The 27411-nt window shown below is 35.7% G+C and overlaps 3 protein-coding genes across 9 annotated transcripts in view; 1 reads left to right on the forward strand and 2 right to left on the reverse strand.

The window, feature by feature from the left end:
- The window catches only part of LOC138306001 (cyclin-dependent kinase 4 inhibitor B-like), a 637657-nt gene that overhangs the window by 261836 nt on the left and 348410 nt on the right, over positions 1–27411 (forward strand). The gene's annotated exons all lie outside the window — the stretch shown is intronic.
- LOC138305998 (uncharacterized) overlaps positions 1–27411 on the reverse strand; it is a 343209-nt gene that overhangs the window by 167926 nt on the left and 147872 nt on the right. For 2 of the 3 annotated variants that reach the window (XM_069246307.1, XM_069246306.1), the window contains exons 7-9: positions 18140–18223; positions 15147–15230; positions 10453–10536 (exon numbers count right to left, since the gene is read on the reverse strand). The exons of the other annotated variant lie outside the window; for it this stretch is intronic. In XM_069246307.1, coding sequence (XP_069102408.1) covers positions 10453–10536; positions 15147–15230; positions 18140–18223 — 252 coding nt within the window. The remainder of the gene's footprint in view (positions 1–10452; positions 10537–15146; positions 15231–18139; positions 18224–27411) is intronic. 3 annotated transcript variants of the gene reach the window in all.
- LOC138306000 (uncharacterized) lies at positions 1995–9062 on the reverse strand. 2 transcript variants are annotated; one of them, XM_069246311.1, is made up of 3 exons: positions 8821–9062; positions 7061–7633; positions 1995–4780 (listed from the first exon to the last, which is right to left on the reverse strand). In XM_069246311.1, exons 2-3 carry the CDS (start codon positions 7629–7631, stop codon positions 3780–3782), a joined length of 1572 nt encoding a protein of 523 aa, XP_069102412.1. In that variant the 5' UTR covers positions 7632–7633; positions 8821–9062; the 3' UTR covers positions 1995–3779. The 2 variants fall into 2 exon arrangements, with proteins under 2 accessions (XP_069102412.1, XP_069102411.1); XM_069246310.1 differs by having other exon boundaries at positions 1995–7633.

The raw sequence follows: 27411 nt of genomic DNA on the forward strand, positions 1-27411 counted from the left end.
GTACACAATAGAAAATGATATGATAAAAGTTTTATGTACACGATAGAAAATAATATGATACTAATTTGTAAAATACGTTTAATGTTTATTTTTAAAATTCCACCTAGCGCTAGGCTAGTTACAACATTAGGCATAGGCTAATCCTACTGTATGTATACGATTTTTATTTAACGGAATGGAGTACTAGGCATAAGATAATGTATCCTAATGTCTATTTAAATCTGTTAATATATGTTTGACGTCGAAGTGTATTATTTCAACGGAGAACAATCTATACATTTAATTACCAGGCTGTGTCGTTAAGACATGGAGCTACATGTATAATGGAGTACATGTATATGTATGAAATTTACAAACACGCATGCACCGGGTGCATGTAATAAAAGCGTGAAGGGCATCAATATTGATACTGTTTTCATATAATGTTAAACTTGTTACAAAATCATAAGATTGTAACATTCATCACGAAGTCGAGTTTACAATGCGATGCTCATTTAGTTTCACACTCATTTCAAAATGTTAAAAATCCAGTGAAATAATAAAACAATTATAGGATTTTGATTTCGGTCAATACATGGTTATATCGACCACTTAAAACATATCGACCTCGGACTACGCCCTCGGTCAATATCTTTTCTTTGGTCGATATAACCATGTATCGACCTCATCAAAATGCTATATTTGTGTTCTTTATACACGATATAAATTGATATGGTAATAAGTTGTATGTACACAACATAAAATAATACGATTATAAATTGTATGGGCATGATATAAAATAATATGATAATACGTTGTGTGTACACGATAGAAACTAATATGATAATAAGTTATACGTACACGATACTAATTTGTATGTACGAGCTAGTATCGTTTACAAACAATATTAATACAATTATATAGTGGCCATAATAGACATATTTCATTTTGCCCGACACGGAGTACGGACACCGACACGGACTTCCGAAATTTGGGGGCCGTCACAAAATGTAAAATTGACAAAATTGTTACAAATACGTTATATTTATATAAATAGAATATACTTGCCGTGTCGTATCTTTTAAAGTTAGACATTATTGCTGGAAGTAGTTTTAAGCTTAAATGGTATCATTTTCTTTCATTTTATAATGTCAGGTTACACTGGAAATCAATCAAATGAAAACTCAATTAATATAGGCGGTACTAATTACACAAATTCATTATACATCTGGTCATTTGATTGATTGGTCAATCAAATTTCGTGTCTTTAAAACATACTTCAGGTATAATTCGTTACATTTTTGTTGATATATTGAAATATACAAATATGTAAGTTCTTAATATTTTGAAATAAATTGAATACTGCTTGCAACTTCTATATAACTTTAAATGTGTGATTACTTTCAAATTTGTTAATTGTGTTCATTGTTTAAGTTTATTAATTATGCATTTTTGATATGATATGCTTGATTCGCACCTCAAAATGGTCGTCTGCTACAGCACTGTCCTGTCTCTATGCACGTGAAAGCTGACCTACCTGTGTCATGCTAGAGTGCATATCCAGACCGATATCGTATAGTTTTCATTTGATAGACAGGCTTTTGACTATTGATATACGGATGACCTCTATATGTGTACTCAGTATTAAACATATAGAGGTGTCCGTATATCTACAGAGTCGAAAGCCTGTGTTTCAATAGTGACAGTGCATGGCCGGTAACGATTTCTGATATATCTTATTTGTTTGGTTTAAGTACATAAATTTTCAAAGGTGAAATTGATCAGTGGCTCAGGAAGATAAACCATAATGAGCGCAAAGGTCCTCAAGATTTTTCACATCCTTGATTATAATTATATAATTAATTGTTTAATGACTTTCCCGAAATTAAAAGAACTAATTGAACACATAACACGTGCTTTCGCATAGTAAATACATATTGAAGGTTACCATATGCGCACATTTCATTTAGACGATTGGACGAATTACGCAATGCATTATGGATATATAGATTTATACATGACCGTCGTGAGGGCGAGCTTGTTGAACCAAATACATGCAAAAACAAAGCAGAGACTTGTTCTGATTGAAATTGGCTGTTTATTAAATATAAACGCCTGACTTGAAGATATTTACTTTTCAAGTCAATATAAAAACAAATTGACCCCACAAGACATCATTTGGTTCTAGGTGGGGATAAAAAACGCCCCCATTTTATAGACACATTCACATAATACAAGACACATTAACATAATAATATGGTAAAGAATACAAAAAATTAAAATTACAGAATCTCAATAACCAAATTGGAAGGAGGAGGGGGTGGAGGCGGCTTTCAATTCAATTTGTTAAAAACGTAACAAATCAAAAAACTGACTGACCTTGAAAAACGTCCTTCTTCTCTTTGTTTCTCTGTCGCAGCTCTGATGCGCATGCGTAATGACTATTATATATCTCCTACCCATCTCCCCCTTCTGTATCACCGAAAAAACCGCGAAATTTAAAATGACTTTTACACTTAAAGCTTACTTTACGATTACGTTTAACGACAACTCCTAGCATGTATAAAGTACATTAAAATGTTATTTTAATTATCATTTATACATGACCGTCGTGAGGGCGAGCTTGTTGAACCAAATACATGCAAAAACAAAGCAGAGACTTGTTCTGATTGAAATTGGCTGTTTATTAAATATAAACGCCTGACTTGAAGATATTTACTTTTCAAGTCAATATAAAAACAAATTGACCCCACAAGACATCATTTGGTTCTAGGTGGGGATAAAAAACGCCACAATGTTGTTCTGCAACAACATACCCCACCCGAAGCCCTCACGACAATCTTTCTTATCATTTGAACATATGAACAAGAAATATAAATAAAATTTCAACTATTCTCAATATTAGGCAAAATTTAGCTCCGACCCTATGCCCGAGCTAACAGCAGATGTATCTGTCAAAAGAAACATACTCAAACCATGTTGGATGGAATGGTGTAGCCTTTTTCATGAATATGTGAGTTCTTTATTCTCAAAAGTTTATCGAGTCATCATCCATATGTAGATAATTGTTCACTTTAATGAGGTACACTGTCACAAAAGCGCATAGCATATGATAGTTCCTTGGAAGCAGTGAAATCATAAAACACGTTCATTATCCAGTAATGGTTATCTTTCCTCATTTGTACCATATCCAGCCACCAAAACAGTATAACAATATACATTATGTAAACATTACAAGTACATCAACAAGATCAAATTTGACCCAATGCCAAAGTTGATAAATAATAATAATAATTTATATTATTATTATAGTACTAATTTCTACGAAAGCGAGTACCAGGGTACATGTAATTCAGTAAAACAAAGTTCAAAAATCAAAAGGTATGTACAACGTGCCACACAACTTCAGTAATTCAGTAAAACAAAGTTCAAAAATCAAAAGGTATGTACAACATGCCACACAACTTCGACCCAATGCCCAAGTTGATAAAACACATACCATAACTATCTTCATTGAAATAACAGCAATTAAAAGTCTTATTAATGTAACAAATTAATATACATATGCACAAAATATTATCTTGTCTTATTGAGTGCAACTTCGACCCTATGCCCAAGTTGACCTCAATTAAAACAAAGGAACTGACCTAATATGATAGAATACAATATTAAACTTTGACAAAGCAGTATTCAACTTCGACCCAATGCCCAAGTTGACAAAAATCCTCCAATACACATGTACAGCATAACCTCAGTATGGAATTTAAACTTCCCATGTCTTTCAAAAGTACAAATCTTTTCTATGCATTGTCAAAAAATGTTGGTAAACGTATATAGCGTTTAAAAGCCAGTGACTTCCATCTACCCATGTGTTGAATGTCCTCATCTGGTATCCCTTGAGCTGCAGCCGTACTAGCAGCCCCGATTCGAAAACTGTGGCTAGTATAGCCTTTGGAATCTATGCCAGCTGCACATAGCGTTTGTTTCAGACATGTAGTGAAAAACTGATAAGACACTGGTTGATTGTTTGGAAAAGAAAAAAGGTGACCAGGATTAGTGCCTCGTATAGTCACAAATTGGACTAATGCCATTACTGGGCAGATGGAAGTATCTTGCTTTTTCTCTATGGATAGGACAATTGGACGTATATTACAATTGCTTTTAAAGGATCTAAAAGTAATTTCTATTTTGATTGGATGGCCAAGACAATCTGGAATAATTGCTATGTCGTTATATTGCAATGTATGACAACTAAACGTATTAACTGTCATTTCACCTACGCGCAGGAAGGCATGGAAAGCTAAAAGATACATTGCTCGTAGCATACACTGTTGGTATTGTGGTAATAATGTTTTAGGTAATGCCCCAACCAATTTCCGCAAAATATCTGGAGTAATAGGTAAACGAGAGTCTGGTTGATATGTTCCTCTTTGAATGGCTGCCAAAATCTTTTTGATAATAAAGGACTGGGCTGGGTCTACATAGCCTGCTAACTTATTAATGTACCCTACGGCAGCAACATAAGACTTAATGGTTGCTGAAGACTTGTTCTCACTATACATATGAGCAATGAAATAGACCAGCAGGTCCACTTTAGTTGGTAAGCAAGCTATAGAATTAAAATGTGTACTAGCGAAATCTTGAAGTTGACTGAAAGCTCTCATGTAGCTTTTTCTGGTTTGGGGTGCTATTGCAGTCATCAGGAGATGTTGCACTATTGTAATCAAATGTGCAACAGATGAGGTGGGACTGGTACAGGGTCTTTCGTCATGTGTGGAGCTATTTCTTTGAATGCGTGAACCTGCAATCGAGACAAAAAATCTGCCAAGATATTTCTTTTACCCATTATATGCTCTGCACAGAATAGGATATTCAGCTGTAATGTTTTAACAACTAGTCTACGTACAAGTTTCATGACAACTGAGTCCTTGCTTGTATGTTTATTCAATATAGAAACAACAGCTGCATTGTCACTGTGAAACAGTATGCATTTGTTCTTCAAATCGTCGCCCCATATTTCTACTGCTATGACTATAGGGAAAAGTTCTTTAATAGTTATATGATGACAGGTCATGTTTGACGGCCATTCCCCATAAAACCACTTATCGTTAAAAACGGCCCCAAAACCTAGTCCACTAGCATCAGTATAGAAATGAAGATGATTTGATGTTTCCCATCTATCTGCCAAGATAAGAGAAACCCCATTGAAGGATGCTATGAATTCCTGCCAAGCACGAATGTCTAACCTTGCTTCTGTATTCAAACGAATGCGAAAGTATGGTTTAGTTATTCCTTTGGTAAGGTTGATGAGGCGGCGTAAAAAAGGGCGCCCTGGAAGTACTACACAGCATGCAAAATTGAGGAGGCCTATCAGAGATTGGAGTTCTTTAAGTGTAACTTTTTTGCGTGAACCAAAAGCTGACAAAAGTGAATTAATTTTCTCAACTTTATCGGGTGGTAAACGTGCCTCCATTTGAACTGTATCGATTTCAACTCCCAAAAAAGTTATGACAGTTGTAGGCTGTACTGTTTTGGTATGTTTGATGGGTATACCTACCCTTTGACATAATGCAAGGAATGACACTAAATCATTTTTACATTTATCCGAATCTGGGGGACCGGCAAATAAAAAATCATCTAGTACATGCACTACGCCTGCAGCTTGAAAATGGTTGGACATAGACCATTGCAAAGCTGTGCTGAGTTGTTCAAAAAGGTTACAGGATATAGAACAGCCCATCGGAAGAACTTTGTCAAAGTAATATTTCCCACCCATTTTCATACCCAAGAGTTCGTAATCATTCGGGGATATGGGAAGAATACGAAAGGCATTCTCAATATCAGTTTTGGCAAGTAATGTCCCAGTCCCAAAATATTTAACCAAACCAATAGCATCTGATATTGACTGATATTGAACCGATGAATCTTCAGGAGAAATCCCATCATTTATTGATGATCCCTTAGGGTAGGATAAGTGATGTATAAGCCTATACTCATTTTTCTCTTTTTTAGGAACTAAACCCAAAGGAGATACCTGAAAATTTGTGAATGGAGGAGAATCATAAGGCCCCGCGATCCTACCTAGTGATACTTCTTTGTCAATTTTCTGTTTCAGAATAACAGGATTTTGTTCTGCTGATTTGAGGTTTCTAGATTCACGAAAGCTTCTTTCGCCCTGATGTTGTAATGAAAATCCCTTTTCAAAACCTTTTTGTAAGCTCATCAATCTATCAGAGTCATACCCTCCCAAATACTGTTTTAATATATCAAACTTTACTGGCGTAGGAAGGTTATGAACTGTTTCCCGGACGACCCCTGGGATTGTTTGAGGCGTGTTGTCTGCCCGAGGTGTTTGTTTGGGAGGTCCCGGTGTTGCCCTGAGTGTTTGGTGCAGTCCCATTATTTGGGTTAATGGCCGATTTGTTTTGGTGTTTGTTGCCCTGCACCCTACATTGTCTGACGTGGTGGTTACCCCCACATTTGGCACAGACATGAAGGAACCTGCACTGTGACCCATAGTTGCATGAACCGGTTTGCATGAATTCCCAGCACCGACCTTTAATTTTGTTTCCATTACCATATGGTTGGGCTGGGGTTGATGGAAAGGGCACCTGTCTCTGAACAGGTTTCAAACTTATAGCCAGGGCATGTAAATACAACTCCTGGTTGATTACGTCCCATGCCATATTACTATTGTGTTGCATGAGTAACCGAAACTGTGAATCATAAAAGATTGCAGCAGCAAATCCTGACCTCCGGGCAAGTGTTTGAATAGTGTCTGCATATTTTAGTAGACTAGCTATTCGGTGAGCATGGCTCTTGATGTACACTGATGTAAAAATATGAAAGGCTTGAAGCCATTGTTCAATGGTTCGAATTTGAAAATGCTTTTGTTTTGGAACGACAGAAATTTCGGTTCCTTGAAGCCGTAGTTGGCATTCTTTTGTTTTTGTTGCCGGTAAAAGCAAATTTCCAAAGTCAACAAATTCATGGCTATGAATTTTTGACACAATTTTTGTATCTAAGTTGAGCCCCAGAGGTAAGGAGATGCTGCTGTAAGGTGACACATTATTAGTCTCACCTGTCATGTTGTTAACAACAGACTGTAATGGTGGCTGGATACTACAAGGCGACACTACCAAATTAACAGTCTCGTCCTGCAATTGTACTACAGGTGTTGCAGACAGCTGGGTTGCGGGAGGAGATGATGTAGCAATTGGCACCACAAGTGGTGCCCCCAAGGCAGCCGATGGAGTCATCGTAGGCATTGTTACAACTGGAGCACTTTGGACTACCGAAGGTGGTGTAGTAGGTGGTATCACAGGTGGTGCATCGATAGCAGCTGATGATGATGTCGCAGCAGTTGGTACCACAGGTGGTGCCCCCAGTGCGGCCGAAGGTGGTGCTCTACTCTGGGCTGTATGTAATGAAGGCAATGTGGCACCAGGCAACACCGTTGCCACACCCTTTTCCAGCATTTGCTGCATTAATTCTGATGCGATTTCTCTTGCGGTAGGAAATTGTGACTGTCCAGAATTTGATTCATTTACAGTTGAGTTTGGTTCCACAGTGTCCTGTTGGCTCTCATGAACTCTGACAGCCCTATTGTTAAGGGCTGCCTGTCGCCTTGGTAGGCGTCTTATTGGACCCATATCTGAAATAAGTGATAAATAAAGAAAAACCTTTGTTCCAAACTTGATATGATTGTGAATATTTCCTATAATACACCCGATACATATTACTACTCGAAACCACCTTGGGTAAGAGTTGAAATCTGCAATATGTATCCCTTATATCATATTAGATAGGTACTTTATGCATTAACCAAGCACCCAATTACCAACCTGTTTGGTAATGTAATCAGTACTATATATAGTGGTACCTTTTTGTTGGTACTCAATACATAGACATATTGTTAAAAATTGCAAATTCAATGATTTATACCTATACATACCTATGATATAAGACAAAATATTTATATAATTGTACACACCTGATCATGAGATGTAATCAACATTCACCACCTGTGATGTAAGGCAATATTAAGTTGTACACCTTTAGATGTACTCGCCATTCATGATCACCTGTACATACCTGAGATGTAAGGCAATATTTAATTGTACACACCTTAGATGTACTCAGTTTACCTGTACATACCTATGATGTAAGGCAATATTTAATTGTACACACCTTAGATGTACTCAGTTTACCTGTACATACCTATGATGTAAGGCAATATTTAATTGTACACACCTTAGATGTACTCAGTTTACCTGTACATACCTATGATGTAAGGCAATATTTAATTGTACACACCTTAGATGTACTCCACATTTACCTATCTCACCATTCACCTGTACATACTTAAAAATTAACTAAAATCATTTCAAATCGTAACACAAATCACAATCTATGTCAAAGGGGAAAACAACAATATTCCAAATATTTACTTAGGAGAGCGAGAGAAGTAAAATTGACAGTGACCGCTAGACCGTTACCTATTGAATGCTAAACAAGCTAACACTCAAACGTAAACAAAGAATTTCTATGTAGTAACCTTGACCCGTGCAATACAATGTATATATAGACGACATGTGACGTAAACAAACTGCACATAACTTAACCTTGAACTTTAACAACTAAAGAATGTCATGGTTAATATATAAAGTTATATAAAACTCAACCTTTTAATAAGTCTCAGATTGTGATAAATTGAAGTTAATCATACAATGATATTAATCGCAGCACTAGCCTAATGTTCGATAAACGAGAGTAACCGATACATGACCTGGGCGGAAGTGCCGTCCCGCATAATTTTTATGTTAATGAGGGCACGCTTACCTTATATGGCACTCCGCGAAGCGCTCAATGACTTGCCCTTCAGTACAGCCCCACGCACCGAGAGAATATACTTGCGAGACCCTTTCCTCGAAAGATGGACGCCATCTTGGCTCAGACACGAGAATATCCCAGTCTTTAATCCCTTATGTCGCCAGAAAAAACAATCACTAGAGTCCGCACACAATGTCCGTAAATTAGCATTCACCACATCCACAGCACTATTATAATTGTCCACTGGTGCGTGACGGGTCCTTAGACCTATACATGAGTTGCATAACACAAACACTGGCCACCCCAAATCCACTGACCATCCATGATGCGATCGAAAATATATCTCTAGCCAATCGCCCAGAAAGATCCTCGCACAAAGGTGAATCAAGGTCATTGCCACCTATCTGTAAAACTACTACAGCGGGTCGATGTCGCGCGAGAGCTCGAGACATATCAGACTGGAGAAGGTGACCTACTTTACCGCCACCCCGACCACAACAATGAATCGCCATTAATGATTCATCAAAACCAAGGTTATACCACGACCCTGACATCTGACCTTCTAAACGTCTCACGAAACTATGACCCATAATAAGCACAGATATCCTCTCCATATCTTCTTTCAATTCAATTTGTTAAAAACGTAACAAATCAAAAAACTGACTGACCTTGAAAAACGTCCTTCTTCTCTTTGTTTCTCTGTCGCAGCTCTGATGCGCATGCGTAATGACTATTATATATCTCCTACCCATCTCCCCCTTCTGTATCACCGAAAAAACCGCGAAATTTAAAATGACTTTTACACTTAAAGCTTACTTTACGATTACGTTTAACGACAACTCCTAGCATGTATAAAGTACATTAAAATGTTATTTTAATTATCATACATGTAGCTACGTTTTTTTCATTTCCTTATATATTGATTCCATATGTTACACTCATTTCTATTGGCTAAATCGTGGAGATTATTTTTCCACCGACCGAAAGAAGTGTACGTCAAGTATTATGACTACCTAATACAGAACATTTTCGCGGGAAATTTTAAAAGCGGTGCAGTCATTGGCCAAACTGAATTATTGGATAAGAAATCGATGTGCCACAACTCGATTTTTTAATAGTAAAAATAAATAAAATCACGGAAATTTATACTAAATTGGTACCTGATTGAGTTATCTGAATTAAATTATAATCATTATTCTATTCTATATATATATAGTATGTTCGGATAAGTATGAAATGAGCATGAAAAAGTAAGGCGAGTTTAATTTGTTGAATTTGTTTTTTGAGACAACCCCCGAATTTTGGAAGTCCGTGTCGGTGTCGGTGTCCGTACTCCGTGGCAAAATGAAAGTTGTCTAATACGCCGCCGTTACGCAACGCTATCGTCATTTCTAAATTACATTTTAGTAAATAACATATCTTGTCCAATGTAGTAATTTTTATGTTTGAACGGAATCAAATGTAATATGTATTGCCAGCAGAAACAGTCGTTGTTTCTCAAGAAAATGTTAATGCCTGGTTTTCTTTGCCTGTAAGACCAAGTATCTAGCATGCATGTCTCGTTGGCAAGTACAAATTGATAGGGACTTATTGATCAATAACTCCACAAATATACAAATTATATTTAACCCAAATCCTTACCTTGTGAATGTCCGCTCCCCTTTCAATAATTAAACTAACTACGTCCATGTTACCTTCTTTCACTGCCTCCTCCAGAACATCACCCTGGACGACACATAAAATGAATCAGTAGCAGTTACATCAATGCGTCTACAATGCTTGGAATATCGAAGCCTTACAAACATAAACAGTATTTATGTTTATTATTTTTCTGGGTTTCTTTGTCACTTCTCATTGGTCAAAAACACGCCACGTGATCACCGATAAAAAACTATATTGCACGATTTCTCCGGAAGTGGTTTATAAAAAAATCTATTGCACGGTTATTTTTTAGATAACCTTATCGTTAACGTTGCCAAAACGCTTCGTGTTCCTGGCGCTTTGAAACAAACGCTTTGATGACCTGAGTTTGAAGCGTAACCTCAAAATGTGACAGACGACGTTGATGATGACTTCTTTCTGATGACTACAGTTTAAACTTTTTAATTTTCAACATAAACATGGTAGGAGAGTAGGAAATAATCGAATAACATTCATTAAGCATCTAGAGCCATTGAATAGTGAATACGTTTGATGTTTATTTTTAAAATTCCACCTAGGCTACTAACAAAATTAGGTCTAGGCTAATCCTACTGTATGTATACGATTTTTATTTTACGGAATGGAGTACTAAGCATAAGATAATGTATCTTAATGTCAACCTGAATATGTTAATATATGTTTGACGTCGAATTGTATTATTTCAACGGAGAACAAACTATACATTTAATTAACTGTGTCCTTAAGACATGGAGCTACATGTATAATGGAGTACATGTACATGTATGCAATTAACAAACACGCCTGCACCTGGTGGGTTCATGTAATAAACGCTTGAAGTGAATCAATTGATACTGTTTTCATATGTTGTTTTTGGATTATACTTGTTACAAAATCATAGGATTGAAATTGTCATCACGAAGCAGAATTTACAACGCGATGCTCATTTAGTTTCACATTCATTTCAAAATGTAAAAAATCCAGAAAAATAATAAAACAATTATAGCATTTTGATTTCGGTCAATACATGGTTATATCGACCACAGAAAAAATATCGACCTCGGTCCATATTTTTTCTTTGGTCAATATAACCATGTATCGACCTCATCAAAATGCTATATTTGTATAATATACAATAAGGAATATTTGTGATGTTTATATTTGTTTTCGGACCGTTGATATTGAATTTAATTAGCTATACTTAACACAAAGATCCCAATTGGTTTTTGCTTCTTAATTGTATTGGATTTGGTAAAGATGAATTCAAATACAAAATCTATTCAATTATGGGGACATATAGACGTCATATTGAATAAACCTAAAGCATCTGGTATCACTGCTTTTAAGTGAATAAAACAGATTCAGTTATCTATATCAAAAGGAATGTCACAGCTCCCAAATAGGTAGTTCATCTACCCATCAGTATACAGGGACTCCAGACATGTCCTCCAAAAGGCTTTCCAGTTCTGCCCAAGAGTTGCTTTCATCTACAAGGATATCTAAATAACAGGAGTAAAGATCTGTTTAGCCGACAATAAATTGGTGGAATCCAATCCGGTGCCCACAGTCAAAGCAAGAAATAACATTATTTGATAGAACTGATTGGGGTAATTGGGATGGGTTCTTGCTTCAGTTTAATCGAGTAGTAAAAATAAATGACTGGCAAGGTATATACAAGCCACATTAATTTCATGAATGCCTAAGAGATGCTGCATTAAAACTTCTAACGATGTTGCCCACTTAAGAATATATTCTCGAAAGTCTAGTAAATAAATTGCAAAAAAGTATCTAATATGAAAGAATCAGTTTGGACTGCAAGAAAGAAACTGCAGGGATTTCGGACAAAGATCGGAGACAATTAAGGAATTCTGTTTATTTCACGAAATTCTAGTGTTGAAACTAAAACTATCAAACATTCCGATTGAAATGCATCTTATCGAAGTCAAACAACCCTGTGTATACCTATCTTATAAAAACATGTTCCATTGGTCATAATTAAGTGACTACCCTGTTTGGTTCTTGAAGCCGTGTCTGTCAAAAAGTATTTTAATTTCCCAAGTAATACAACTCAGTTTCACGTACAAGATAATAACTTGAACGTATAAAATACTAAGGTGTACGTACATGACAATATTACTAATAATACTCTATAAGATACCCCCGTTTCGCGGGTTTCTGAGATATTGTTTGACCTTTAAGTAAGAACGTTCTAGAGAATGTTTATTGAATATTTTGCATATTCATTTGGATAACATATCATTACAATGAATTAATTGGATTTGTCAACACCTTACTTATGTATGTTTTCCTCTGACAATTTCATCATATTCTGGTGCGGGGACATCTTTAGTTGTTAATAACTTTATATATGAATATACTAAACTGAGCTTTTGTTTGTTTGTTTGTTTGTTCGATTATTTTAACGTCCTATTAACCGCCAGGGTTATGTAAGTAAGGAGTTAGGAAATTTAACAACAACAAAAAAGAAAAAAAAATCTTCCAAAAATCCAATAATTGTTAGCGTCTGTCATTTACCTTAGTCGATACTGGCGAACATGTCAACTATCAAACCATATAGTGATATATGTGACTTCCAACTGACTTAGATCAATTTCATTTGTTTTGATAATTACACATTAATTGTTTTAATATACAGATATATACAAAAAGTATTGAAGGTTATCATTTTCTACTACTAGGTATCCTGGAATTAAATATGTTTTGTTGTTAAGTCAAATTCTTACATGAAGCCTACATTGAAACAGTATGTATATGTAATGAACATATAAGAAGTGCTACGCTATTAAATTGTTCACAGACTTCTCATTTGCAAGATAAATATGAACGATCAGTTCGGTATGTGTTTCCAACCAATACTAACACCGTTTGGTTACGTCAACGGAGATGGTTTGATTGAAAACTAGCTCCAATCAATTTCGACATCGCATGACAATTGAAGGCGTGATCGGAAACAAGTATAGCCTACTTCAAAGCTGATTGGCCGAAGGAAATACCCGAGTGCCGATGTACGCTAGCATCTAAGTATGGCTGAGAGAGTGTTGGAAAAGTAAAGCGTTAGTAAATTTAACCAAAATATATCTTTAATGTAGTGAAAATAAAGTAGATGTATATTGATTGTATTTATCATCATCTCTTGGCGGCTGTGACCCACTTGATGTTTTGCTGCCTATGTATAATTAAAACAAACTGAGGGTTTAGTCAAATGCAATTATTATACAGTGAAGCCGAGGGAAATAGGCATATATACAGTTCGAGGAAACCGGAAAATTTGCTATATCCCTCAATCCCATTTTTAACTGATACACTGATATATTAAAAAGCTATGATACTTAATAGGCTAAAAGATGTATGTATTTGTCTCATACGCTATATCCATATCGCATACGTCCTGCTAATTCAATGGTGGTGGTCATTAGAGATTAGAAATGCAGTATTTTACACCGTAATAAATAACATAAGATTCGACATTTCCGTTTTGTTTTTCTTATATTCAAGCCCCGAGTTTAAACTTTGATTAATTTATGATTTCTCGCTATTTCAAGATTTTTTACCATTTTAGACATAGTACTGAAACTATATATATGTATTTGTTGAAAATCTGAGACGTTAACCACTTACTGGTAGCCTACATTAAAACTGTATGTACGTTTACATATAAAGGTATTGTCCTCTGACCCATTACATTTTCACAAACCTCCCACTTACAAGATAAACAAGAGTTTTGTTGGAAAAAAAGTGTGGGGAGTTGGTAAAATTAACACTTATGTAGTGTAAATAAAGTAGACGTATGTTAATTAATGTTTTAAATGTATGCACACACTATAGACCGAGCCAAGAGTCCTTATTTGTTTTATTAGATTTGGAGTTTATTAATCATTAGCTAATTTGATTATTTATTGTACATATTAATTATAAGACGATCGATTGACATATATCTCATCTATTGAGCAATATAGTTCTTTAACGCAATATTCACTTTACAAGTGTAATGAAACATCGGTGTTTCGGAAACAAGAAACATCTAGACTATGTATTATCGATAGAGCACCATGCACATGGCGACGTATTAGCAAATGCGAAACATGGACATAATCACATATCGCCTTTACATTAAAAGTAGTTAAAATTACATTAAAAATATAGAATATTGTAAATACTTCATATGAATCTATCTTGTTTCGCGAAACATGAACAAAATAAAGGTATATCGATGTGTATTCTGTTTACTACAAATATGTTGGCAATGAAACGAGTATGGAGTCTTTACTATTGTGAAACATGAACATTCGCAGTATGAATGACGACTGGGCCGCTACAAAATAGATGACGTGTGCGAGCGATCCATGATGGATTTGTAACTTTCCAGTTTAAATTCTTTTTACCATATTGTCAACTAAATGGATTTAAATGCCCATACATAATTCGATATCAATAATAAATAAAATCTCAAGACATTTTGCATCTTCGTGACAAAAGCATGTCCAAGTACGGAAAAAGCCTTTTCATTGACTAGTTTTCGTTATCGCTGGGACGACAATGTCTCATAACGATAATTATGTAAACAGAGGCGATTGACAGTTCATGTGATGAACAACTACCTTTGGTAATGTTATAAAGTGGGGTTGTAGTGGAAAGTTAGATAGACAAATACTTACATTATTGACTTCAGCTCCACTTTCAATGAGAAATCTAACAATGTCTTGGTGTCCTCTCTTTACTGCATGTTGAAGTGCATTGTCCTGTGATACAAAAACAAACAGTAGAAGTTGCCCAGAACTGTTTTGCTATGTTCCAACTGAAACTTTCAACAACTTATATCTATATGATAATGCATGAATAATTTTTTGTAGATACGGCCCTCGGCTGCCACTTGCCGAAGGGTAAATTGCGCTCCATTGTTAGTTTAAGTATAGTTTAATATTTGTCTGCTTTGTCCCGCATTACTTTTCGTATCCTATTATGTAATCGTGTTCGTTTTGTATGTCTTGATAAAGGGGTAGATCGCCTCGAAAATTTGACAATTTTGTTTTGTCCACACGGTTGGAATTACTTTCTTGTCCCATATATGATAATGCATTTAACTCTCAGATATACGTATGAAAAGCATAGTTATATAGTCATGACTTTAAGTCGGCGATGCATACGATTTAATGATTTCGATCAATTTCTGGAATAACACATTAAAGGGACAATTCACTCAGGCTAATTATTTTACATAACCAAAAAGCAAATATGGCATAAATGTATTGTTCTACATTTCTTACGAAACATATAACATAAAATATTGACAAATTCCACGTCATTGATTAGTATTTTAAATGAAACCGTTGTAATTACAAATCGTTGATCAATACGATTAAGCGGGTACAATATGTACGCTGTACCCATACCCTAGCCAAAGTCACGATTGTTAAACAAATGGACTACATAACCACTGAGGTGATGAAAAATGAGTTGTTAAGCAAGACGATTCACCTAATAATGTAAACACACTGCTGTCAGAGCGATTAGAGCATTCTAGACAAAAGTTGCATTACTTTACGAGCAAGGGACAGGGTTCGACATACAAGATGTTCGACCACAATGTGTAATGGCGGACAGGGAGCGAGTTTGAACATTTCACACACATTTCACCACCATGGGCTTTTCTGGCATATCACAGTAAAACCGACTGATCTAATTTCTATAAGAACTGGGTTTTCCGATATATGTACAAATTTTAATGTTCCCTTAGACTGAATTGTCCCTTTATCATCTTTGGGATGAGAAGATGTTCCAAGAATAAAATAACTACAAGCGCCAATCATTGACCTAAGTTGATACTGGCGAAAATATAAACTATAAAACCATATCGTGTTAAATTTGACTTCCAGCTGACTTAGATCAATGACATTTGTTTTGTTTATTATACGGTTAAAGTATGGAGTTGTGGGATGCAGCTATTTCTGGTTTCATGAGACAAGGTGATGGAAACCAGAAACTTTACATATCCCTTTTATGATATACTTTATCTATTTTAATATACCAACACACACAAAAGCTGTGATTTGACAGAAAGACTTATTTATCTCGCTGGCTATTATATCACATTTCTGTATTGTGAACAATTTTACACTTCTCTGAAATAACAAGATTGGAATCATTCTGATATTCTAAATATTATATAATAAACAAAAGGAAAACTTCCATTGAACTGTTCATGTCTTAAAACGTTTTTGTGTGCGTATTGAGAGGTTTGATTGGTGTTGTTATGGACATAAATCAGTAACTATGGTGTTATATGGGCTGAAATAGTATCGCGTATGTACGAAATGGGACATGCATTAATGATTCCCCATATACAATAAAAGTTGTACAATTTCTAAAAGTTTCCCTCTAAATATACCAGTTTAAAAATCTTAAGTGACCTAACTGGCTATTAATAGTATAATTACGGTATACAGGTTGCCAAGCCTAGGCAAGAGTTTGAAAACTTTGAAACTGTGTTTTTAGCCAACCATCATCAGATGGTGGGCTTTTCAAATCGCCTTTCGTCCGTGGTCCGTCCGTCCGTTAACAATTATTGTTATCGCTATTTCTCAGAAAGTACTAAAGGGATTTTTTCCAAATTTCATAGGTAGGTTTCCCTAGGACCCTAGTTGTGCATATGGCATTTTGGGACTGATAGGTCAACCAGATCACCGTCAGGCAGCCATCTTGGATTTTGACAGTTAAAGTTTGTTACCGCTATTTCGCAGAAAGTACTTAAAGGATCTTTCTATAAATGAGGAGTGTCAATTTGGGCCCTCTGGTGGCCATGACCGATAAGCATTATTTTCGTTTACAGATACCCGGGGTTTAGGACATCATGATATGATCAATGATTAAGGTCAGGTTGGAGTCCCTTGTCTATTATGTTGGGTTAAAAAGGAAGGTCATTTTTTGAAAAGCAGAGAAAGGATCCATCTTTCGATTGTCAGCCGTAGATCACTCTTTGGTGGGCGCCAAGATCCCTCTGGAATCTCCTGTTTATAAATCTCATATATTGGTGAACATATGATATAGAAATAAAGAGAATTTGTGTTGGGGTCAAAATCGGCCCTTGCAACTACTCCTTTGGTTACAATCCATGAAGAACCCTAGGACTTGTAGCGATTGAAATGATGTATCCTTATAACCGCTATTTGGCCCCGGCACGCCCGTCCTTCCTCCTGAGGTCCGAGCCAAAATGTATACAACTCTATTCCGCTTCGCCAGAGGATGTTTCTTACCGAATTTAGTGTACATATCAAACCATGCTCAACCTTATGACCACTGGCTACTTAAAGGATTTACCTCTCTTTTCTCTTTTCCTCTATTGCGCCCGCTCCTCGTCCCAGAGCTTAAAATTATACAAATTTTTATTCCCCTTCCCCAGCGGATGTTTCTGGCTAAATTTGGTTACAACCCATGCAGCAATCTCAAGCCATTTTGCATCTTCGTGACAAAAGCATGTCCAAGTACGGAAAAAGCCTTTACATTGACTAGTTTTCGTTATCGCTGGGACAACAATGTCTCATAACGATAATTATGTAAACAGAGGCGATTGACAGTTCATGTGATGAACAACTACCATTTGTAATGTTATAAAGTGGGGTTATAGTGGAAAGTTAGATAGACAAATACTTACATTATTGACTTCAGCTCCACTTTCAATGAGAAATCTAACAATGTCTTGGTGTCCTCTCTTTACTGCATGTTGAAGTGCATTGTCCTGTGATACAAAAACAAACAGTAGAAGTTGCCCAGAACTGTTTTGCTATGTTCCAACTGAAACTTTCAACAACTTATATCTATATGATAATGCATGGATAATTTTTTGTAGATACGGCCCTCGGCTGCCACTTGCCGAAGGGTAAATTGCGCTCCATTGTTAGTTTAAGTATAGTTTAATATTTGTCTGCTTTGTCCCGCATTACTTTTCGTATCCTATTATGTAATCGTGTTCGTTTTGTATGTCTTGATAAAGGGGTAGATCGCCTCGAAAATTTGACAATTTTGTTTTGTCCACACGGTTGGAATTACTTTCTTGTCCCATATATGATAATGCATTTAACTCTCAGATATACGTATGAAAAGCATAGTTATATAGTCATGACTTTAAGTCGGCGATACATACGATTTAATGATTTCGATCAATTTCTGGAATAACACATTAAAGGGACAATTCACTCAGGCTAATTATTTTACATAACCAAAAAGCAAATATGGCATAAATGTATTGTTCTACATTTCTTACGAAACATATAACATAAAATATTGACAAATTCCACGTCATTGATTAGTATTTTAAATGAAACCGTTGTAATTACAAATCGTTGATCAATACGATTAAGCGGGTACAATATGTACGCTGTACTCATACCCTAGCCAAAGTCACGCATGTTTAACAAATGGACTATATAACCACTGAGGAGGTGATAAATGATTTGTTAGGCAAGACGATTCACCTTATAATGTAAACACACTGCTGTCAGAGCGATTAGAGCATTCTAGACAAAAGTTGCATTACTTTACGAGCAAGGGACAGGGTTCGACATACAAGATGTTCGACCACAATGTGTAATGGCGGTCAGGGAGCGAGTTTGAACATTTCACATACATTTCACCACCATGGGCTTTTCTGGCATATCACAGTAAAACCGACTGATCTAATTTCTATAAAAACTGGGTTTTCCGATATATGTACAAATTTTAATGTTCCCTTAGACTAAATTGTCCCTTTATCATCTTTGGGATGAGAAGATGTTCCAAGAATAAAATAACTACAAGCGCCAATCATTGACCTAAGTTGATACTGGCGAAAATATCAACTATAAAACCATATCGTGTTAAATTTGACTTCCAGCTGACTTAGATCAATGACATTTGTTTTGTTTATTATACGGTTAAAGTATGGAGTTGTGGGATGCAGCTATTTCTGGTTTCATGAGACAAGGTGATGGAAACCAGAAACTTTACATATCCCTTTTATGATATACTTTATCTATTTTAATATACCTACACACACAAAAGCTGTGATTTGACAGAAAGACTTATTTATCTCGCTGGCTATTATATCACATTTCTGTATTGTGAACAATTTTACACTTCTCTAAAATAACAAGATTGGAATCATTCTGATATTCTAAATATTATATAATAAACAAAAGGAAAACTTCCATTGAACTGTTCATGTCTTAAAACGTTTTTGTGTGCGTATTGAGAGGTTTGATTGGTGTTGTTATGGACATAAATCAGTAACTATGGTGTTATATGGGCTGAAATAGTATCGCGTATGTACGAAATGGGACATGCATTAATGATTCCCCATATACAATCAAAGTTGTACAATTTCTAAAAGTTTCCCTCTAAATATACCAGTTTAAAAATCTTAAGTGACCTAACTGGCTATTAATAGTATTATTATGGTATACAGGTTGCCAAGCCTAGGCAAGAGTTTGAAAACTTTGAAACTGTGTTTTTAGCCAACCATCATCAGATGGTGGGCTTTTCAAATCGCCTTTCGTCCGTGGTCCGTCCGTCCGTTAACAATTATTGTTATCGCTATTTCTCAGAAAGTACTAAAGGGATTTTTTTCCAAAATTCATAGGTAGGTTTCCCTAGGACCCTAGTTGTGCATATGGCATTTTGGAACTGATAGGTCAACCAGATCACCGTCAGGCAGCCATCTTGGATTTTGACAGTTAAAGTTTGTTACCGCTATTTCGCAGAAAGTACTTAAAGGATCTTTCTATAAATGAGGAGTGTCAATTTGGGCCCTCTGGTGGCCATGACCGATAAGCATTATTTTCGTTTACAGATATCCGGGGTTTAGGACATCATGATATGATCAATGATTAAGGTCAGGTTGGAGTCCCTTGTCTGTTATGTGGGGTTAAAAAGGAAGGTCATTTTTTGAAAAGCAGAGAAAGGATCCATCTTTCAATTGTCAGCCGTAGATCACTCTTTGGTGGCTCCACTGGCTGCTTAAAGGATTTACTTCTATTTCCCCATTATTGCCCCAGACTATGTTCCCCTTAATTCCCCGAAGAATGTTTTTGGCAAATTTGGCTACATTCATGCAGGACTCTATGACTAGAACGATTTAAGGGACTTTTCTCTATTCCTCTATTGCGCCCGCTCCTCGTCCCAGAGCTTAAAATTATACAAATTTTATTCCCCTTCCCCAGAGGATGTTTCTGGCTAAATTTGGTTACAACCCATGCAGAATTCTATTAGCGATTTAAATGACTTACTTCTATTTCCTCTAATTTGGGCCCCGCCCAACCTGTCGCCAGGATGAGGGCGGGATGGTGTTCTGCTTTCCAAGGCCAAATGTCTAGCCAAATTTGGTTACAATCCATACATAACTCTACGATAGGTAGCGATTTCAAGGATTTACGCTCTATTTCACCTATTAGACCTGTCCATCCTGCCCCCGGGGTTCATAGCCAAAATTTATACAAAATATGTTCCCTTTCCCCAGACGATGTTTCTGGCCGCATAAGGTTACAATCAATGTAGAACTATATGACAAGTTACGACTTAAAGGGATTTACCACTATTTTCTCTACTGGGCCTAGCCCCTCCTGCTCTCGGAGTTTCAGAGCCAAAAATTATACAAATGTTGTTTCCCTTCCCCGAGGATGTTTCTGGGGAATTCGGTAACAATCAATGTAGAGCTCTATGTCCTGTAGACCTTCGGGCCAGTTAAGATAAAAACTGACCAATCACTCACTTGCAAAAATCATTTAAAGCTACATTCTCAATTCTCACTGACGTAATATCAACCCCTTGATTAATATCGTAACAATAAGCAGATTGATAGGTTTATTTAGCCGTGTTTACATTTCGTTCCAGAAATACTAGCACAATCAGCTGAAATTTTCGACTTATATTCAGATGGCTGTTTAAAAAGCAAATAGAGTACTGGATTAATTAGAAGACCATTCAAGTATATGGACAAAACTACTTTTTTACATCTGTACGAATCACTAATAAGGCCAAATCTAGAATATGCCTCTCCGGTATGGTCTGTTATCTTTAAAAAGACACACAAGCCATAGAAAATGTCAAACGAAGAGCAACTAAACTATTGAAGTCAATTAAAGACAAATCCTATACTGAAAGACTTATCGAGTTAGGATTACCAACACTTCAATATAGAAGAGCAAGGATGGATATGATCGAAATCTTCAGAATCATAAATAATATTGACCAATGTGACAAAAACAATCTATTCAGCTTTAACAGTCAAACAAGAACTAGAGGTCATTCCAAAACACTCACCAAGGAGTTCAGCAGGCTGAATATCAGGAAACTATCCTTCACCCAAAGAACAATTAATACTTGGAACGACCTGACTAAGGATGTGTTTTCAGGCAACACACTGAACGAGTGCAAATCTAGACTAAACAATCTCTGGAAAAAGAAAATAAAGTTCTATCCCGACTGCTACTACGGTGAACCGGAACCGGAAGACAATCATGTAATGGGTCAGAGAGGCGTCAGCCTATTAATTTAAAGGCCCAATATCCGTATCTTTCTTATTTTTTTCTTGATTTAGAAGAATGTTGAAAAAAAATCCTGTTGTAAATCATGCAGAGACAGGACTAAATCGAAGTCAAGATGAGCGATAATGATTCGTAATATTTCTTTAAAAATCAAATAAATATTAACTATCGCTAGGTGGGTCCCACTTAGTCAAACAAGCCGAAGTTAGCCGACAATGTAACGTCTTTGCCGAGAACGTCATGTGACTACTGTAACTACGTAACGTCTGTCCGAACTCTTCCGAAAACGGGTCATGAACTTTCCGACTTCCGTTCGGCAATACTCGTAACTTCTATGGCGACCAGTTTAAAATGAAGGCATGTTTACATGTATCGACTTTCAACAACTGCTGTACCAAAGTTATAAAAAAATCATTATGAATATTCTTTAATATATCTTAATTTTAACTACATCTACAAATACTAACAATATCGGAATCGAATTTAACTTGAATTTTTGTTGATAGTTACGTATAGTGTGGCTTTAAAACGACCTCGAGGAAAGGTAACAGGTAACAGAAATGATTGATTATTGCATTTAATTGATCATTGTATGTTTGGCCCTGCAGGGAGGGCCTTAGAATTGTACCTGCTACCCCTATTGCATGATCGTAAAAGGCGACTAAATTTAGGATCTTATCTTTTTTCTTCTTCCTAACTGACTTTATCTTTCCTAATGCCTCCTTTGGCACCGCCTCACCTAAGGTGTATCTATTTATTATATGAAGATCGATTGCTGTAGGAGAACACATTTGAGAATCTCATCTATTGACCAATATAAGTTTTAAACGAAAAATTCACTTTACAAGTGTAATGACACATCGGTGTTTCTAAAGCTAGAAACATTTAGGCTATATAGTATGACATAACGCACAATGTTCGGTCACTTTTACGTCACGCCGGAATTTCATCGGAAAAAGGGTTGAACAGTAAAATAATATAAGCACAATACTATTTTTTTAAATTCAAAAACAGAAAGGATATATTTATTCAATTACAGGAGGACTTTTATCAAAACGTCTGCAATATTTTTTTCTATTGATGCGTTTTTGTTGAGAAAATGACGCTATTTGGCGCGACAGATGTAACACGCATCTGTATGAGGTTTCAGTTAAAGTGTCACTGTGGTCATACTGAACACCACATGGCGGTAATATTTGACATAGATTCCCCGAAAACGCACTATCATGACGTCATTTCGTTATAATGAATTGTGACGTCATATTTCAAAATGGTACACTTTGTTTGTAGACTTGCCGATCGACAGAGCAGATGAGAAAAGATAAAAAAAGTGAAAAACCACAAATACCCACAGTACAAAACGGTACTAATTTATGACATAGAAACATGAATTGTTAACATAAAAATACATTTTTTGTCTATATTAATAACATGTCAGAAAATATAGACTGCGACGTCGTTCTACTTTTTTATCGGACAAAACCTTTGTCTTGCAGAAATGACACAACATGATATTTTTAGATTGACTGTTCTGTCACGCAAGTTCACGACGTTGAAACATGACTTTATATAAGGAATTATGTTTTCTATTCAGAATAAAAAAATACGTTTTTGCTCAATTATACGTGTGCGAAATATCTACTGAAAATTCAAAAAAGTATTCGAAAAATTGCGTTTTTTCTTTGTCTTGCAGGTTTGCCGAATGTCGGAAATGACTTCAATTGTGCTCGTCTTTGACGTTACATAAAAGTGACCGAACATTGTGCGCGACGTCTATCGATAGAACACCATGCACGTGACGACGTATTAGCAAATGCGAAACATGGAAAATAATCACATATCGCATATAAATTAAAAGCAGTTTTAAATTTGACCTTTCTAAAATCGTCTGTATCTATTTATTCGTTTTACTTAAGAGAACGTGCTGTAACTAAGGTTATACAGCACTTCAAGGCAATATATTCTATCGAAATAATAAAAAACTTGTTTCTAAAGTTTTTTTTTTAAGTTTGAAGCAAAGAATCAGTACTCATTTCTTTAAATCCCGATAGCCAAATAGCTTTGTCGACGACATAAATTTGTATATACCTATTGAAGATAAATGTATTCCTAATTGTCATAACTGAATGGCTACGCTATTTTAGTGTTAAAGTCGTGTCTGTCAAAAAGAATCTTAATATCTTCATTTACCCCTTAATAAACAAACCCAATGTAGCAACAAAGTAAGTGTTTACCGATTTGTGTTCTGTTTACTTCAAATATGTTGGACACGAAAGGAGTATGGAATATGAGTATCGTATCGATGTTTCTAAAATTGAGAATATTTTGCTTTATCATTTTCTTTTATATAAATCAACTCACTTTATAACTAAAGTGTTATTTTTATGATTCGAAAAGATTTTTTTAATTCTATATATTTATGTATCAATACCATGTAATGACATAATACGAAACCTTTGAGGTCTTTAACCTTTTTATCATTAATTGGCGCATGCAACAAATTCATTATGCAGCTATTTACTACTGTGAAACATGAGCATTCGCAAATTGCTTTGTTAAGCTACAAATTGTTTTGAAAAGCTAAAGTTTGAATGACAGCTGGAAAGCGACAACATACATGACGTTTGCGAGTGATTTATGATGGATTTGCATCTTTCCACTTTGCATTCTTAACCCCATTATTGTCAACTCAATTGATTTCAATACCCATAATTAATTCGATATAAATAATAAAATAAAATCTCCAAACATTTTGTATGCATCATGAAAATAGCATCGGCAAGCACGGAAAATCCTTTCCATTTGCTATATTTCGTTATCGGTGGGAGACAATGTCTTATAACAATAATTATGTCAACAGAGGCGATTGATAGTGCATGTTATACACAACTACCTTTGGTAATGTTATATGGTGGGGTTGCAGTGGAAAGTTAGATAGACAGATACTTACCTTATTGACATCAGCACCATTTTTAATGAGAATTCGAACAATGTCTTGGTTTCCACTGCTTGCTCCTGCTTCAAGTGCATCACCCTTGAATACAAAGACAAACAGATTGTTCCAACTGAAACTTCCAACATATATATATATATATATATATGTGTGTGTGTGTGTGTGTGTGTGTGTGTGTGTGTGTGTGTGTGTGTGTGTGTGTGTGTGTGAAAACGTTTCTTGATAAAATTATCATGTATATGTATTCTTGTTTCGTTTTCCAACTAAACGCCAACAGATGCATGCATTTAGCTCTCATAGATGATGGGAGTAAATACGCGTGAAAAGCATAGCTATATCAACGTGACTTTAAGATGGTATTGCACCCGGTTTAATGCTTTCGATCATTTTTTGGAGTAACGCATACACATCTTTCGAAAAAGAAGATTTACCAAGAATCCAATATCTGTAAGCGTCTATCATTTACCTTAGTCGATACTGGCGAACATGTAAACTATAAACTCTTATCGTGATTTATGTGACTTCCAATTTATTTTTGACCTTTTTTGATTATTATACTTCAATAGTTTTAATTTACCGATATATACAAAAATGTATCGTATGCTATCATTTTCTACTATTAGGATTCTGGAATGCCTAATAGATGTATTGTTAAATTCTTCAAGTCGAACACTTACAGGAAACCTACATTGAAACAATATGTATATGTAATGAACACATAAGAAGTGCTTCTCTATTAGTTCACAGACTTCTCACAAGATACACATGAACGATTAGTTCGGTTGGAGTTTCCGACCGATACTACCATCCCTTACTTACGTCAACGTAGATGGTTTGATTGAAAACTAGCTCCGATTAATTTTGATATTACATGACAACTGAAGGCGTGATCGGAAACAAGTCCCGCCAACCTCAAAGCTGATTTGCCGCTGGAAATACCCGAGTGCAGGTTTACGCTAGCATCTAGGAATGTGTTAGTTCGAAAGACTAGCGCATAGCAGAGAGAGAGAGAGTTTTGGAAAAGCAAATAGTTAGTAATTTTAACCAAAAAAATAATCTAATAAAATATCGTGAAAATAAATTAGATGTATATTGATTGTATTTATCATTATCTCTTGGCAGCTGTGGCCAACTTGATATTTTGCTGCCTTTGTATAATTAAAACAAACTGAGGATTTAGTCAAATGGCATTATTATTCAGTGGAGCCGAGGATAATAGGGAATTTCGACGGAAACCAGAAACTTGCTATATCCTTCAACTGTTTTAATATACCGATACATACAAAAGCTATGATACTTAGTAAGCTAAAAGATGTACGTATTTGTCTCATACGCTATATCCATATCGCATACGTCCTACTAATTCAATGGCGGTGGTCATTAAAGATTGAAAATGCAGTATTTTACATTGTTATACATAACATTAGATTCAAACCGCGGGTTTCAACTTTGATTCCGCTATGATCTCTTTATATTTTAACATTTTCTACCACTAGCCATAGTACTGAAATTATATACATGCATTGTTGAATTTCTGAGACGTTAACCACTCACCGGTAGCCTATATTACAATACTATGAACGTGTACGTATTAAAGGTATTGTCCTCTGACTCCATTACATTTTCACAAATCTTCCACTTACAAGATAAACATGACGACGTCTTCGGTAACATTGTCTGACCGATACTAACGTCATTTGGTTACGTCAACGAAGATGGCGTGATCGGAAACAAGCTTCGCCAAATTTTACGCCTGGCAACTGACGGCGTGCTTGGAAACAAGACCCGCCCACCTCGAATCTGATTGTTTCGACAGGAATACCGGCGAGCAGGTGTGTGTTAGCTTCTTCCAGGTGTGTGTTAGCTAGAAAGACACTAACACGCATCTGAGAGAGTTTTTTTTTTTTTTTTTTTTTTTTTTTTTGGAGGGGGGGGGGGGGGGGTACGGAGTTAGTAAATATAGCCAAGTAGCATTTATATAGTGTAAATAAAGTAAATGTATATTAATTTATGTTTTAAAATGTACGTACCCAATGTAGACCGAACCAAAATTCCTTATTTGTTTTATGAAATTTGGAGTTAATCAACCATTTGGCAACTTGATTATCCATTGTACATATAAATTACAAGACGATCTTATAAGGAACTCATCTATTGAGCAATATCGTTCTTAAACGCAATATTCACTTTACAAGTGTAGGTACACATCGGTGTTTCTAAAACTAGAAACATCGAGGTTATACATTATCCATAGAACACCATGCACGTGACGACGTATTAGCAAATGCGAAACACGCAAAATAATCACATATCGCGTTTACATTAAAATTAGTTTGAAATGTGATCTTTCTGATATCGTCTGTTCTATTCATTCGTTTTACTTAACAGAAAGCGTTTCGACTATTGTTATCCAGCATTTTGGGGCAATGCATTCTATCGAAATCAAACGATTTT

This window comes from Argopecten irradians, chromosome 13 (genome assembly GCF_041381155.1).
Source record: "Argopecten irradians isolate NY chromosome 13, Ai_NY, whole genome shotgun sequence".
Classification (NCBI taxonomy): Eukaryota; Metazoa; Mollusca; class Bivalvia; order Pectinida; family Pectinidae; genus Argopecten; species Argopecten irradians.

What these genes read in the sequence shown, in the direction of transcription:
- LOC138306000 (XM_069246310.1), bottom strand. Translation starts at nt 6,559, where the DNA reads ATGGTAATGGAAACAAAATTAAAGGTCGGTGCTGGGAATTCATGCAAA.